Raw genomic sequence first — 16,626 nt, forward strand, 5'->3', positions numbered from 1 at the left:
ATGTGGGTCCCCTTCCTTTTTTTATGATCTCTGGGATACAGACCTAGTAGTGGTATTACTGGGTCAAAGGGTATGTACAGTTTATCCTGAATGTTTTTGATAGACAGATGAGACGGACCTTGTTGGAAGTGAGCCTGTGAGGTGGAACCTTACTCTTGCTGAATGAAGACTTGAACCCCAGCTCCTAAGGAGGCTTGTGAGCAGCCATGTCTCTCATTTGTATGTGTGGTGATAGAGTGGTGGTGCTTTGCAGAAGGCCCCTTCTTGCCTCTCAGGATCCACACTGAGGGCGCCTTTAATGCCGGTATAGATGGTTCTCACAGATTTGTTTAGTTGGGAATTCATTGTGTCAATTGTGGGTGTTTTCTTGGCCATCTGTTTCTTTTCTGTATTGGTAGGCCAGGAATTTGAGGTCTTCTCCTCCCTCACCTCCCTTCACTTTTGGGACTTCTTTCCCAGTGGTGTGGCCTCCAGCAGGGTTCCTTTCTTTGTTTACTTGGTCCAGCCCAGTAAAGCTGCTTTTCCCCTCTTTGTTCTTTAGTGCTTTTTCTACCAAAATTTTGATTGACACATCTGAGACCAATGTTAGCATCTTAGGGTGGTGGCGCCATTGTCCTTGAGGTAGAAAACTCCTTGCTAATTATTTTACTTTTTCCTCTGTTTGTTCTTCCATTTTTATCCTCCTGGCTCATGTGAATTGTAAACTCAGAGAAATGTGAATAGAAAGGCACCTTTCCAGTGTAATCTTAACAGATGAGGAAAAGAGGCCCAGAGAGGCAAAGGTGCCCCATATTAAGTGCCAGCTGAGACTTGAACTCAGATCCTCTGCTTTCCAGTGCCTTTGATTGGCCTGATCACCACCATTTTGGAGTTAATATTTTGGGGTAGGACTTTCCAACCACATGTATTATTTGCTGATTACATTAATAGATTTATTAATAGATTACGTTAATACATTTATAGGTAAGGTGCTGTGTTAAAAGGGATGGGATAGAAAGTTGAGAGATGGTAATCCCTGCCCCAAAGTTTTGAGTTTCAAATTTTATCCCTCCTTCCCTCCCTCCCTCCCCCTTCCCTGAGGTGGTAAGCAATCAGATATGGGTTATACATGTACAATTATGTAAAACATTACCATATTAGTCATTTTGTACAAGAAAACGTGAATAAAGAAAAAAATGAAAGAAATTTAAAAATAACATGCTTCAGTCTGTGTTCCATCAATTTCAGTTCTTTCTTTGGAGGTGGATACTATTCTTCATCATTAGTCCTTTGAGTTTGTCTTGGCTCACTGTATTGCTAAGATAATATTGCTGTCACTGTATACAGTGTTTTCCTGGTTCTCCTCACTTCACTATACATCAGTTTATACGTGTCTTTCCAGGTTTTTCTGAAATCTGCCTGCTCCTCATTTCCTATAACACAGTAATATTCCATCACCATCATATACCACAGTTTGTTTAGCCATTCCCCAATGGATGGGCATCCCTTTGATTTCCAGTTCTTAGCCATCACAAAAGGAGCTGCCAGAAATATTTTTGAACAAATAGGTCTTTTTCAGCTGGGCCATGTGTTTCATGGAGGAGATTGATGAGCTGGGTCTTGAAAGGAGATAACTATTTTCAGACCTGAGGAATACTTGGTTTGACTCTAGGCAAATGGATGCTTGCTAGGCAGAGTCCCTTGACAGCTGGAGCCCAGTTTGACTGAAAAGTGGAAGGTGTGAAAGGGAATAGTGTAAGATAAGGCTGTAGAAGTATGGTGGCACTGGGGGCTTTTAGTGCAAGTGTAAGGAGGGTCTGATATTTATTGGGGTAGCTTAAAGGAATATGTTGGGGTTTTGGACCCTTTTTTGTGACCCCTTGAGCAGTTTGGTAAAGTCTATAGATACCTCAGAATCATATTTTTAAATAAATAAAATAAATAAGATTACAAAATAAATCTATTTTATAGAAATATAGTTATAAAATATATTTTTTAAAAGTGTATGTATACCATAGCATGTTAGACTCACCTGTACTGTATATAGGGATCACTTTTGACAAGGACCCAGACCCAGGATATACTGAACAATGTATGGAACATTCAGCAAGGGGGATGAAAATCAGGCCCTTACTTCATTCAAGGGTTAGACTTGGTTCACAGTCTGTCAAATGGGCAGAAGAATTCCCAGCTGTGCTAGAAGTACAGTGAGCCTCATTGTCTTATTGTGAAGGAGTCTTCTTTTCTGATGTATTCTTTTTTCCCAGAAAGCTTTACATTGTACCAATACTAAGTCTTTTTGTTTTGATTAAGACATTTGGGAATTGTCTGAGTCTTGTGACCTGGTTGCACTTGGACAGGTTGATTCATTTAGATTGGTCCTCAGATTTGTGAACGAGACCATCTTGGGAGGAGTGGCCAGTCTTTGGAAGGGCTAGATTGGACAGACCAACAAAGTGAGATTCAGCAGGGATTTCTGGGTACAGAGGGCTACAGGGGAAAGGTGAAAAGGGAAAGAAAGAGGCAAGTCCACGGGCCCAGTGGGGGGAGCTGTGGATTTGGAATCCAGAGATTGGAGCCATTTCTGATACTGTCATTTTGTGCTTGGGCCACTTTGGGTGTGTGTAAGCTGAACTGTGATTCTTCCCCTGGAACATCTCTTGAATGCACCTTCTCTCCTCTGATGCTATCGCCACTACCCCAATTGTAAACCTCCATCATTCCATGCCTGGTCTATTCCTGTAGTTGCTGGGGGTGGAGGTGGGGGTCTACCTGCCTCCAGTCTCTCCCCACTCCAGAATATTCTCCATTTAGCCACCAAAGTGATGTTCCTAAAGCCCTGGTCTGACCATGCTACCCCCTACTCAGTAAAGACCAGTGATTGCTTATCATTGCCAGGATCAAAAAGAAGATCCTCTGTTTTGACATTCAAAGCCTCACCCCTACATAGTTTGCTATCCAGTGACATCAACTTCTTTGCTGTTCCTTGTACGAAACCTTCTTTCTCCTGACTCCTAGAGCATCTTCTCTGGCTGTCCCCTGTGCCTGAATGCCTTCCCTTCTCATCACCACCTCCTCGTTTCCCTGGCTCCCTTCGAGTCCCAGCTAAAATCCCATCTTCTAGTAGAAGCCTTTCCTCATGCTCTGTCTCTGATTATCTCCAGTTTATCCTCTGTATCTCCTGTTTATATAGAGCTGTTGTTGGCATGTGGTCTTCCTGATTAGACTGAGCTCCTTGAGGACAGGGACTGCTCTTACCCTTTTGGGGGTAACCTCAGTCCTTAGCACAGTACCTGGCACGTAGTGACTGACAACCAATTTTCAAGCTTCAGTTTTCTCATTTATCTGTAAAATAGAAGAGACTGGAGTAGATGAACTTACTTTCTTTTTTTTTCCAAGGCAATGGGGGTTAAGTGACTTGCCCAGGGTCACACAGCTAGTAAGTGTCAAGTGTCTGAGGTCATATTTGAATTCAGGTCCTCCTGACTCCAGTGCTGGTGCTTTGTTCACTGCGCCCCCTAGCTGCCCGATGATCCTTCAAAGACATTAGCATTATCCCTGTCTCTAGAGTGCTCTGATGCTGAGGAAGTATGACAGAGGATGAGAAGTCCTAGTGAATTAGTAGTTGAGTGGGAAAAGGATGACACAAGCTTTTCCTGCAGCAGTCTCTCTGGTGGCGCACCTTCAGAGGCCCCCTGCACGTTCACTCCTGCAAACAGCACAGACCATTCCCTGTGTTTCCCCCCCCATTACCTCACGTCAGCCCCTCCAGAGGAGAGGTGAGCTCTTGAGCATACGTGAGTACCAGCAAGCCCTTCCTGGGAACTGAGACCATTAAGAACACAGGGCAGTTCCCCAGATGGGATGGGCTGCAACCTGCTTTCTCCTTGCCATTTCTGGGTCATATTCATGGTTCATCCACATTGATTGTGTAAGAGATCTGTGCTGGCGGGCCAACTCAGCCAGCTGCCTCCCCCACAGTGACACATCCTGGCCCCTAGGCAGCTGTGGGCACGACTATGAAGCAATCACACAGATCAGAATGATCTCTCTGATCTCTGCCCCCTCAACTGGAAGATCATGACTTTTTTATTGCTCCCACTGAAGAGACCACTTGCCAGAATGTTTTATCATTTAGATTGGAAAGTGATTCATTGTTCATTTGTCTTGTTACTTCCCAACCAACACCTAAATTCTTTCTACAAAATACCTTCCCTGGAAAAAGTTAGGTGAGCAGAAAGCATGGAAGTGTCCATTCATTTTGTGGGATGGAGCTAACATTGCCCACTATATTTGACTAGTTTTATCCCCTCATTCCTTGACCTTATAGTTTCCATTATCGTGGTCTTTGTATATGTTGTTCTTTTGCCTCTCCTTTTTTCTCTCTGCGTTACCTTCTGTAAGTCTTATTGTGTTTTCCCAAATACTTCATATCATCTTGGCTCATGACTCAACAACAACAACAACAGATTTCTCTGTAAAGTTTGCAAAGTGCTATACAAATATTATCTCATTTCATCCTCAAAATACCTTTGGGAGGTTGGTGCTGTTCTTATCACCCCCTCTTTACAAATGAGGAAATGGGACTGGGAGAGGTTAAGAGATTTGCCAAGACATACACAGCTGGTTTGACTTCTTATGTACCTTTAGAAAGAAATCTATATTAATAGTCTTTCTGTTGTGGGCAGCTAGTGGCTCAGTGCATGGAGCACTGGGCCTGGAGTTAGGCAGTTGTGAGTTCAGATCTGGCCTCAGTCACTTACTAACTGTGTGACCCTGGGCTAGGCACTGAACTTCTATCTGCCTCAGTTTCCTTAACTGTAAAATATGGATAATATGAGTATCTACACCCAAGAGTTGTTGTGAGGATCAAATGAGAGAATATCTGTAAAAAGTGCTTAGCACAGTGCCCAGCACATAGTAGGCACTATAGAATGCTGGTTGTTGCTCTTATTTTTATTTAAAATTTTTCATCATTGTTGCTGACTGGTTGCTCAATTTGTTTACTCATTTTGTATTTGTGGTGTTTGAGAAGCACTTTTTTTTTTTTGAGATCTGGTTTTCTAGGAATGTTTTAAACCTTTCCCCCCCACCCCCACTTGTGGTTAGACTCAGGTTTGCAGAGTGAGTCACCTTGGGCTACATCTTGAACACCTTTTGCTTTTCAGAACACATTATTCCAGTCTTTCCTGCTGGTTTTGGTGGTTGTAGAGTAGTCTTGTGTTATTCAAATTTCCTTTATTTTATATTTGAAGGTCACTTGAAGAATATTTTGTTTGTGGAATTGTTAAACTTAATTGCTGAGTGTCTTAGTTTGTAGCATGGAGATGTTTTCGCTTTATTGGAGGCTATCTGTATAATCTTTTGATTGATACTTTATCTTTTGTGTTTAGAAGTTTTGGCAGAGGGGCAGCTAGGTGGTGCAGTGGATAAAGCACTGGCCCTGGATTCAGGAGGACCTGAGTTCAAATTTGGCCTCAGACACTTGACACTTACTAGCTGTGTGACCCTGGGCAAGTTACTTAACCCCCATTGCCCTGCCAAAAAAAAAAAAAGTTCTTGCAGCTTTCTTGCATTATAGTGTTCAGATGGAATTCTATTGTGCTATAAGAAATGATGAAGGAAAAGATTTTGGAAAAATTTGGGAGGACTTGTATGAATTGATGAAAAGTGAAGTGAGTAGAACAGAACAATTTCTTTTTTTTTTTTTTAGTAAGGCAGTTGGGGTTAAGTGACTTGCCCAGGGTCACACAGCTAGTAAGTGTTAAGTGTCTGAGGCCGGATTTGAACTCAGGTACTCCTGACTCCAGGGCCGGTGCTCTATCCACTGCACCATCTAACTGCCCCAGAACAATTTCTTTTAAAATTTTTTTCTGGTTAATTTAATCATTTTATTAATAAGGCCAGCAGGTTATCAACAAAAGGATGATCATTTGGCCATCTCTGTTAGACCAAAGACAATCATAGTAGCAGTCTCACAGTTTATACCCCCTTCAAAACAGTAGGTGGTCCATCAAACAACAATCAGATCTAATTAATGTGATTGGAGGTGGGCTATATTAAAATGAAGGGCTGAATATCTCTTGGATAGGGAAAGTGTCTTTATACCAGATCACCCACAACTTTAAGCTATCACTTCAAAGAAAGTAGACCCTTTTTAATGGGGGGGGGAGGGTTGAAAGTAATCCCCAGACAGAGAACAGTTTAACAATAATATTGTAAAGACTATCAACTTCAAAAAAATTAATAACCCTGACCAAGATCAACTATAATTCCTAAGGACTCATGATGGAACATACTATCCATCACTAGATAGAGAGCTGATGGACTTAGAGTGCAGGCTGAAGCAAATTTTCTTTCTTTTCTCTTTTTCGCCTGGGGGTGGTGTGGGGAGTGGCTAATTTGGGAATTTGGTTTGTATGACTATACATGTTTTTAATGAGTTTTGTTCTTATTGGCTTCTCGTTGGGAGGGAGAGAATTTGGAATTGAAAATAAAATTGAATTTAAAAGCTACTTAGTGATATTTGGACTCCTTTCTCTGATCTGGAGGTAATTTCTCTTTCTGTTATTGATATTATCTCTTGGTTTATCTGTTTCTATTCAAGGTCTTTAGTTTTCTCCTCCCTGAGATTATTGATAATTTCAGTCTTTTTTCTTTAGTGACTCCTAAAGCTCACTTTCTGACTCTTTCCCCTGTGAGGGTAATTTCCTAATGTACTGGATCTCAGAGCTTTCTCAGCCACCTCCCATGCAGTTCTTGTCTCTCCAGTCTCTCTGCCCCAAGTGACTTCTGGTAGGACAGAACTGGCCCTAGTTGAATGTCGGACTCTTTCCCTCAGGTTTAGTAGAGGGCCTTCTCCTCCAACCCATGAGTTCTTGTTCCTGTTCCCTTTATTCCTCAATTTTCTATCTGAGCTCTTGCTCACTATCTCTCTCACTGAGCTCTTGAAGGCCACTCCTTGCTATTTGGATTTCCCTGGGCCTTGGAAGGAAAGGGTGTGTGGGCCAGACTGTAGCATTTGATTCTCTTGTAAGTGTATAGGTCCAGTACAGCCTTCTGCTGGGAGTGAGGTGGACAGTGCTAGAGGGAATGCTGGCAAGTGTGTTGGGCCTCCTCTGTTCTTATTTAGTTTTTTTTTAGTGAGGCAATTGGGGTTAAGTGACTTGCCTAGGGTCACACAGCTAGTGTTAAGTGTCTGAGGCCGGATTTGAACTCAGGTACTCCAGACTCCAGGGCCGATGCTCTATCCACTGCGCCACCTAGCTGCCCCTGTTCTTATTTATTGCACTTGTTTTGGAGAGGTGTGAGAGAGTCGCTCGTGTGACCTGGAAGGCTCAGCTTCCCACACTTTGGGACCTCCCAGGCTTCAGGGGTTGGGGGGGAAGGGTAGCAGATTTATGAGAGGACAATGACAAGAACTGCAAAGGATGGACAGGCAGGAATGGCTTGTGATCACTCTTGTTAGAAAGCACCCTTAGACTAATGAGATCACAGATTTCTTTGGGGCTCTGTATAAGTGTATATATGGGTTCATGGATGCAATAAAAACAAAAACTTCTGTACAAAAAAGGGGTGAGGTAGCTAACCAGGGCTAGAAGAGGGGGTCAGTCAATTGAGAGTCACTCACCTGAAAGGTTTTATTATACTTTCTCATTTGGAGTCTATTAAAAATCAGTCTGAGAAGATTTGTTGGTGCTAGATCTAATCTATTTCTTGAGTGTTGGAGTAAAGGATGACGTTTCTCCAGAGCTTGTTAGTCAATGTCCTCAACTGAAAGTGTCCAAGGGGGGCTAACAGCTAACTTTTCATGGTCTCTGTTAACTAATTATTTTTTATTAGAATTGGATAGAAATCTCTAAGGGGCCAGAAAACTCATCACTGCAACGGAATCACACAATCTGAATCAGTTGGTTTGGGGAAGGCAAAGGAAGAAATGCGTACTGGAGCAGACATCAAGTCTGGGTGGCCCTGAGACATCTCCATTGCTCCCTGCAGTATCCACCCAGCCTTCCCCACCCTGAGTACTGATTTGACACTTCCCACTCCCCCATTTCAGCAGCTCTCTGATAGCTCTCTTTCTGAATCTGCTTCCAGGCCGAGGCCAGGCTGGCGGCCAAACGGGCTGCCCGAGCGGAAGCAAGAGACATCCGGATGCGGGAGCTGGAGCGGCAGCAAAAAGAGGTAAAGGGAGTGTGTGTGGGGGGACACAAGGGGATATCCCCGAGAAAAGCAGTCATCCACATGTCCTGTAACCAAAACCAAATAAAGGTTGGCAGGAGAGATGTGGGTAGACATAGCATGGGACATAAGGGATGCTTTGGAAAGTCATTCATGTCTGGAAATGTCAGAATGTTCATCTTTAGGCATATAGAAATGGGGATTATTACTGGAACTCGCCAGTTATTTTCCATCTCTTCCGTTTGCCTCAGGTTCTGCACATTCCCATATTCAGGAAGGTTTTGGTGCCACGTACCAAAATGTTCTATGGCAGGGAAAATGTCCTGGGTATAATATGAAAAGCTTCCTTTTGATGTTGGCGGTTGGTCACTTGATTGTACCCTCGCAGAAATGGGATTTACAGCTTCTCTATTGTCCCAGCATTGTCCAGCCCTGTATTTTATGCCATGGAAATTACAGTACACCTGAGACAGAGGGGACATTGCTCAGCAGTAAACCTCAGGGTGGCGGGGCTTCTTCCATGCCTGGCCCGCCCTTGACATTAGAATTTTGCCTGTAGAGCTCTCTTCAGTCCATAACCTGCCTTATTTATTACTGCTCAGATGTAAATGGTGCCATGAATGAAATACTTGTGGAGGATGCTTGCTCACTGCCACATTTTTGTGAAATAACACTTTTGCCTTCTTAGCACTCCCATCGTTCCTACGATCGAAAATGGGGCCAGATTCAGAAATGGATGGTAGGCCCAGAAAGACGACCCGTCGTGCATGGAATGTGCACTTACTGATAGAGTGGAGTGAAGTGGGCCGTGTACTAACCCTGTGCCGCGTGCGCTGTGTGTGCAGTGTTTGGAGTGTGCTGTTTGGGGAGTCCCTGGCAGGGTGTGTGTGTGGGGGGGTAACCGTTTTGTTTGTCCAGTAACCTCACATTTATTGTTGAAGAGTCCTATGCAAGGAGGGCTGGAGACACTGCTTCTACTGGAGCTCCTTTTGTATGTGAGTGTGGTGGTTTTTTGAGGTCTTGGTCTCTCAATGTATTTTTGGTCTTGAATTACTAGGTTGGCAGGATGTGTTTGAAGGATGATCCAAACCATTCCTTCTTCTAAAAATGCCTTGGAGGATTTTGCTAATCTTGTCATTTTAGCTTTTTGAGCTTCATCTTCGTTTAAGGCCCCTGCCCATGCCCCCAAATTGGATGCCACAAGAGGAAGCCACAAACCCTCAGTGGCAGCTGAGAAATACCACTTCCAGCTCTTTCTATGGAAAGATGTAATTGGCAGACTTCCTGCCGCCTCCTGCTCTTAGCACACAAGCTTCCCTTGGAGTTACGTTTAGTCTTTTCAGGCAGTTTGAAAGTACAGTCAGGAGATTGATTAGGGTTCAAATGTAATTCAGCAGAATTATTTATAAGTTAAAACCTCCACTAAAACAACAAGTATAGGAGTTATTTTGTTTAGAGAACGCCCTGTCAGGCTTCTGATACTCATGGTTTTCCTTTGGGTATAAACATTGAAAATCTACTCTCTGTTTAGATATTGCTGGAGGTAGAGTGGGGAAGGAGGCTGCTTGGAATGCTGAGACTAGCGGACTTCCCCTGGCCTGTTTTCTGACATTTTCTTATTTTCATTGATTCTAGAAAAGAGAGCAATGATTTTGTGCCCGTATATACAAAATGACCACGAATGGCTGGAATCTCACTTCGGGCTAACCAAAAACTTTCAAGTTATTAGTGGTCAAATATTTGCTTCATTAACATGGCATTCTAGTTTCTGTGTATGAGACAAATAGTTTAGTTTTTAAAATGTTTATATCTAGTGTTCACCGTTCCTTTGAGTTCTAATGATGTTCCAGGTCTTTTATGATTTGATACAGTATTTGAGGTAAATTTGTGAAGAACAGAATGGGAGCTAGTGTGATGGCTTTCCCTAGAGGGCCAGTTTTGGAGTCAGGAAGGCCTAGATTTCATAGATGGTAGACTTACTGACCATGATCAAACCTTCTTGATCTCACAGTGCCCCAGGCTGCTCTCTAAGAGTATTAAGTTACAGGTGCGCTACTGTTTTGCGCCAGGGAAGGTAGTTTCCATCCTGCGAATTCTCTGCACTGATGCATTCCTAGTTCCAGCCCCCTCCTCCCACCCAAATAAACTAAAACAAGTGAGTGGAATTAAACACATGTGCAGGACCTGTAGTCACAGCTTCAGATTTGGGGGGGAAATCCCTCCAGGATTTTTTGTTCTACTTGGAGAGAAAGACAGCATTTCCCTGAGTTTGCCATTGAGCCCCCTTGATGCTGCAGGCACTTTGAGAAGGGAAATCCTGGTGGGCATGGAGGGCAAGGGGTAAGGGATGGTCCTTGGCCTCCAGAGTTAGGGCTCTGTCAGAGTGCTGCATGATGTTGCCTCTGAGATCCATCTAAATTAAGGACCTTCCATACCAATATAAAAGTGTTAGTGAGTCTCTCGCCTATCGGAATGACATCTGTTTCCTCTGAAAAATATACCCATCCAGGGCAGCTTGCTTGACTTGACTTCTTGACTTCTCATGGGCAAGTTGGCCATCTTCAAGGTGAAAACCCAACCCCTGCTGGACAGATTCACTCTCTTGGTTGTATTTTTCGGTTAATAGCTTCTGTTCTTATTGATGTCCGTGGTACTATGTAACTGATTGTCACTGTCGTCAGAGAAAGGCCCGTTGTAAGCAGTGTTTTACCAGAAACATTGACCATGACACCAGAACTTTCACTGATGGATGACACTGCCTAAGATCTCTGATCCCAGAGCTCAGTTGTCCAAACCTCTCCACTGTGAGGAATGGTGAAAGGGCCGGCAGTTGGGCTGTGGTCAAGCTTAGCTTTGCTGCATGTGTCTGTGAGCATGTAGACACAGGTGCTTTTTCTTTGTTTGAATGACTAATTTTCCATATATTCTCTCCTTTCTCAGGAAGATGCAGAAAGGGCCAGGTATTCTCACCGGTCCAGTCACCATCGTCCCTACCTGGTTTGTAATAACATATCATCTATATTCTCCCTTAATTTCAGACTTCCCTTTTTAATATTTTCACAGACAAACCATCTCATTTTCTTTCTATTATCAGGGAGTTGAGGACACACTGTCCACTCGAAATATTGGCAGTCACAGGGTTAGTATTCATACTGTTTATGTGGTGAGAGCAAGAGCTTGTTTGTGTTAGCTTTCAGAAGAATCAGTGCATGAAGAATCAATGGTGTCATCGATTTTTCATTTTTTTTTCTATTGTGGAGAAACAATCAAAACTTCATTCAAACAGCAATTAAAAAACAATGAAGTAAAATAATTTTTAATCAAATATTTCCATCTGCTATGACCAGATATTTCCATCTACATGTCCTATGGTCTAATTCCTTCAGAGAATTATGGATGATTTGGAAAAATTCATTAAGTAATTGCAAATTTGTTTGTTACTTATCATGCCTGTTGCCCTGATTGGAACTGAATTGCCTGAGTTCTCCCCTCGCCCTCCACACTTTCTTTTTAATAAATTGATTATTTTAAAAGTTGGAAAAATCTTTGAAATTTAGGGGAAGTTATTCCTCTCGTACATGGAAAAACAGGACCTTAAATACACAATGTTTTTTGTTTAGGTAAAGCTGTTTCACAGCAATTAGATTACACCTCTGACTGGCACAGAAGTTGATTTGGTGACATGTTGGTTAATATTCTGGGGGATTCATTTGTTTTTAGAAGATCTTCCTGTGGGGAAAGTTGAAATCATTGATCAAAGCTGAGGGGGAAAGGGGTGCAGACAGGCAAGACTTGCTTTACTTTTTCTGTTGTCATATTTCCTTGATTCTCTTAAAATGATGTTTTAGAGTGTGTGTTGTTATTGGATTTTGTTTTTCCACATTGATTTTTTTTTTTGGTGGGGCAGTGGAGGTTAAGTGACTTGCCCAGGGTCACACAGCTAGTAAGTGTCAAGTGTCTAAGTGTCAAGTGTCTGAGGCCGGATTTGAACTCAGGTACTCCTGACTCCAGGGCCAGTGCTCTATCCACTGCGCCACCTAGCTGCCCCTGTTTTCTTCTATTCTAATGAATAACAGTTGCTTCAGGCCATACAATTTGCTGGTTCCTTGTATTGTTCAGATGTCATGTGGGCCTACCCGTATTTGGCTCCGTCCTAGCTTACATTGTTGGTAAAGCAATATTTCATTTACTTTGTTTTACTTTTAAATATTCTATAAAAATCATTGAAACTCTGGGCAAACAGATGCTGCCTGGTCTGATGGAGAGGCAGTGAGACATCTTTGTGGTCTTGGCTGTAACAGCTGTGGGTGTGCTGAAGGCATCTGAGGAGTAATTGCACCATTCTAGGCCCTTAGCTTGGTACTCAGGGGAACAGAGTAGGTGAGCTCCTGGGTATTCCCTGAACATTTTTAGACATCACCAAGATGCTCCTCTTTGTGAATGCCCTGCAGTCTAGACCGGAAGCGGTCTAGATCTAGCCTGGTCTGGAAGGAGGAGGCCCCTTTGGCTGTGAAGGAAACCCCTCTCTTGGAGCAGATGTGGTAGGAACCTCCTGGGCAGTGAAGGGAAAACCACAGCTCTCTTGCTAGGTATTTGTACTTATTCGTGGCCCTACCAGCCATGTTCAGCAGCCTCTGAAGAAGGAACGGCCATTCCCAGGACAAATCTGGTCCATAGATCACCGCTTACTTTGTTTTCAAGGGGGCCTGCTCTTGGTGTTCAGTTCATATTATTCCAAATGAGCCCCTTCTTGAAGGGCATCAGTGTCCTCATTAAATCTGCAGGAATTCTGGGTGGCTACAAGCAGTGGAAGGGGGCAAGGGGAGAGACCCACTGTTGTGAGTCAGCCTAGAAAAGTGACGTGCTGAGTGCATTACTCATGGCTTCGTGATTGTTAGGCCAAAGGCTCAGAACCCTCCTTAGAGTTCTGACATAAAGTGGGAAGTCGAGCAGCAGAACAGAACATGAAGCCCGTCAGCAGCATTAGATTTTCACTGGGAACAATCAGGCCTTCACTGCTGATATGCTTAGTGTCTGTGATCTCAGTACAGGCCCCAGCTGAAAGCACGGGTCCCCACTCCTGTGAAGTCCAGGGGTACAATGATGGGCACATCACTGCCCCTGCCTTTTAGGAGCTCACGGTTTATTCCATAAATAACTGATATTTACATTCCTCAGAGACCTCTACAGAGCAGAGAGACAGGAACCTCACAGGGAAGTCACTGGCAGCTTTGGGGTGGGGGGCTGGGCAAGGCTTCCTGCACAAGGTGAGGTGTGAGCTGAGTCTTGAAGGGAGCCTGAGCAGCTTCAGGAGATGAGGAAGGAGAGTGTTCCAGGCACAGAGACAGGTGATGGAGTGGCAGGGGACGGCCGGTGGCTCAGTCAGAGCTTTACCAGAGAGTGTTCAGAGGGCAGTCATGTGACGAACGCCTAGAACATTGGTTCTGAGGGGCTCTTAATGCCGAGTCATGAAGGTAATAGACACAGGAGGTACTTGGTCACACACGTGCTTAAGGAAAATGGCAGCCAAGCGGGGATGACCTGGAGTCAGGGAGGCCAAGGAAGAGGTTTCTGCCTTGGGCCAGGTGAGAGGTGATGAGGGCCTGCCCCCTAGTGGCAGCTCTGGAGGGGCTGTGGGCAAGAGGGCCTTGGGCTTCTTAGGAGTTTGGAGTCAGAGATGACACTGCACTTGTGAGCCTCAGGAACTGGGAGGACAGTGGTGCCCATGGCAGTCATAAGGCAGGTTGGAAGAGAGGGAAAGATGGCAACCCCTGGTTCTGACATGGAGATGTTCACTAGGCAGTTGTAGATGGAGGCTGGAGGTCAGCAGAGAATTTAGGATTGGACAGTAGAAATGCAGTTGAACCCATGGGTACTGAGGTGATCACCACAGAGAGAGTGGCTGAAGAGCAGTATGGGTGGGCCTCTTTGCTCCTGACTCAGCCTACCTCCTAGCTCCTTCTGTTGGGGTATGTTGTAGCCCCTCCAATAGAGGACAGGCTCGTGGTGTAGAGTCTGGGGAAGAAAGGACATCTCCTACCAAGCACAGGCCTTTGTGTACAGAAGGAGCTAATGGATGAGTCTGACTTGGGTTGCTCATTACTGAGTCTAACTTCTTTTTAAAACTAAACTCTGGCTGCATCTTAGACCCACAGCAGGCAGAGCGTGGAACTCAAGAAGGAGAAGACTCCAGGTGTGGGCTGTCAATCGCCTCAGCTGAGGTTTGAGATTGAGCCCTTTTTAATGGAAAGAACTGCTTTTCCAATTGGGTCTCTGGAATGTCTTGGCTGAACAAAGTCTTTTGGGTTGTTTTCTTAGCATAGCCAGGAGACTTTACCTGATCTTTCCCCCTTAGTCTTGATTTCCAAATCTCCAGTCTACCAGAGAATCAATATTTTAAGGAAACACTCATCATAGATGGTTTTCCATAGGTACTTTTCATGTTTATTTTTGGAAAAGCAAAATCACAGTCACATGCAATAGTATATGCCCTGTAACCTCTCTCTGCCTCTGGTGCTAATTGATTTCAGTGAGATCACTTGGGGCCACCTCAGTGCCTCATTTGGTTAGTGCCACGAATCCTTGACCACAGAAGGCCCCATGAAAACATTTAGTCCAGATTTTTCCATGTCACTGTGGCCCCAGTACACACCCCTTCTTATTTTTCACACAAGGAAGCTTATACACAGAGATGGGAAAGGTAGAGAGTATGTCCTTAAGATCTTAGACGTGGTCATTAGCAGATGGCTGATTAGAATTTGGGGCTCTGAATTCCAGGTCAGGGTTGCTTTGTCAATTAACAGTAATAATTCAAGTATTGTTTTTCTTTTCCATTTCCTTCAAAATGTGACCAAATTCATCGCCATTGGAAACTCAGTATGATACTCTGAAGACTCGCTCGACAAAGCATTCATCTTCAGTATGTGGTCCATTTGCATGGTTCTGTGTTACATCATTAATACAACTTTAAGCACTTAACTTTACTAATCACAGACAGTATTTTGGTACTCAGGCTTGCCAGAATTTTAACTAAATGATTGGTGGGCCACAAGTAAATAATACTGTTATAAAATTCTGAAACAGTTAAGTTGCTTTTGGAAATTACAAAAACATGTCACAGATAAAAAGGAACCTCATTCCTCCTAAGAATTAAGAGGTTACTGGTGATATTTTCTTAATCTTGAAATAACGAGCTTCTGATGATGAATTTTCATTAACATGCTAGCCTATAGTGAATGTATTCTCCAAGTTTGAGAACACATGGAGCAGAAATGGGCCTGATTCTTGGTTGTGGCCTGCAGTTTCCCTGAGCATAGTGTGTCTGTCACTGACCGGCTCTTAGCCCCCCAAGGCCTCTTTCTCATGTTTGGGTGTTCTATGTTGACCTGGGAGCTGAGGCAGAATGAAGGACTGAGTCTGGTTAGAGCTTGTTTCAATTTCCAGCCAGTCTCCTAAATCACTTAGGATTTTCTAGAGGAAATGGTCCTAGAAAGAGTTTTTTGAAAAAATCATCCATTTGTCTCCTGTTATTGAGAATTTACTTTGTAATGCATCCACCCCTGTACATATCCCAGAGACCTGTCTGGTCATCACTGGATGAGGGCAAGCCTGACCTGTGTATTTTCAGGACACAGCCAAGGGCAGCTACAAATCCTGCTAGAAAAAGATGTCTCCATATACCTTATTTCCAAGTCATTTCTCCTTTGAGGTGCACAGAGGGCTATTCACATCCCTGCTGTCTGACAGTGAAGCACCTTACCACCAGTAGAGAGTGCATGCATGCACACACATGTGTTCACGCACGCGCACATGCACACACACACAGAGTTTTTTTAGAGGAAGCAGTGAGTTATGCTTGCTTGATTCCTGTTCCTTTGCTTGGGTTGCCTCAAGGTGAGATAGCTGACCTGGGGTAGACTGTGGACAGTGTTCTCTTTGTGCCACCCCTGCTTAGGCAGAGAGGTCTGAGTACCCTCAGACTTCCCTTCAGATGTCCATGCTGACTGAAACCCTCAGCACTCTACAGGGGGAGGTCTTGGCTTGAACCTTAGTAGTTCCAAAATAGAACAACATGGGGGCCAGTTCTTGGGCCATACTTTTGGTGTCCGGTGACTCATGATTTTCAAAGTGTGTGATGCCTTCCCTTGGTTTATTGGCAATTGCCTGCATGGAGGCTCTCTCAAACTCACTCTTCTTCTTGGGTTCCTTTTAGCCTATTAAGGGTGGATTTTAGTTGACTTTGACTTTGGTGTTTGGTCTAAAAAAGGCCTGCTATTTTTTTATCTAATGAACACATTTGCTTCCAGAGCCATGCTTACGGTGACTCTTACGGCACGAAGAGGAGGCCTTCTGGCTCCTACAAAGATCCCTTGGTTAGTTCTGTTGTGTGTGTGTGTGTGTGTGTGTGTATACATGTACCCAGAATGTGATTGTTTCACTCCAGTCCTTGATAACACACCGGAATTC

At 43.9% G+C, this 16,626-nt stretch overlaps 1 protein-coding gene across 16 annotated transcripts in view; it reads left to right on the forward strand.

Annotated features, from left to right (window-relative positions):
- The window catches only part of LRRFIP2 (LRR binding FLII interacting protein 2), a 112,508-nt gene that overhangs the window by 55,112 nt on the left and 40,770 nt on the right, over positions 1 to 16,626 (forward strand). For 6 of the 16 annotated variants that reach the window (XM_043963013.1, XM_043963049.1, XM_043963058.1 and 3 more), the window contains exons 3-8: positions 8,077 to 8,163; positions 8,849 to 8,899; positions 11,101 to 11,157; positions 11,255 to 11,299; positions 15,038 to 15,079; positions 16,467 to 16,532. In XM_043963013.1, coding sequence (XP_043818948.1) covers positions 8,077 to 8,163; positions 8,849 to 8,899; positions 11,101 to 11,157; positions 11,255 to 11,299; positions 15,038 to 15,079; positions 16,467 to 16,532 — 348 coding nt within the window. The remainder of the gene's footprint in view (positions 1 to 8,076; positions 8,164 to 8,848; positions 8,900 to 11,100; positions 11,158 to 11,254; positions 11,300 to 15,037; positions 15,080 to 16,466; positions 16,533 to 16,626) is intronic. The other 10 variants (XM_043963086.1, XM_043963112.1, XM_043963106.1 and 7 more) reach the window with 3 other exon arrangements.

Source organism: Dromiciops gliroides, chromosome 1, assembly GCF_019393635.1.
Source record: "Dromiciops gliroides isolate mDroGli1 chromosome 1, mDroGli1.pri, whole genome shotgun sequence".
Classification (NCBI taxonomy): Eukaryota; Metazoa; Chordata; class Mammalia; order Microbiotheria; family Microbiotheriidae; genus Dromiciops; species Dromiciops gliroides.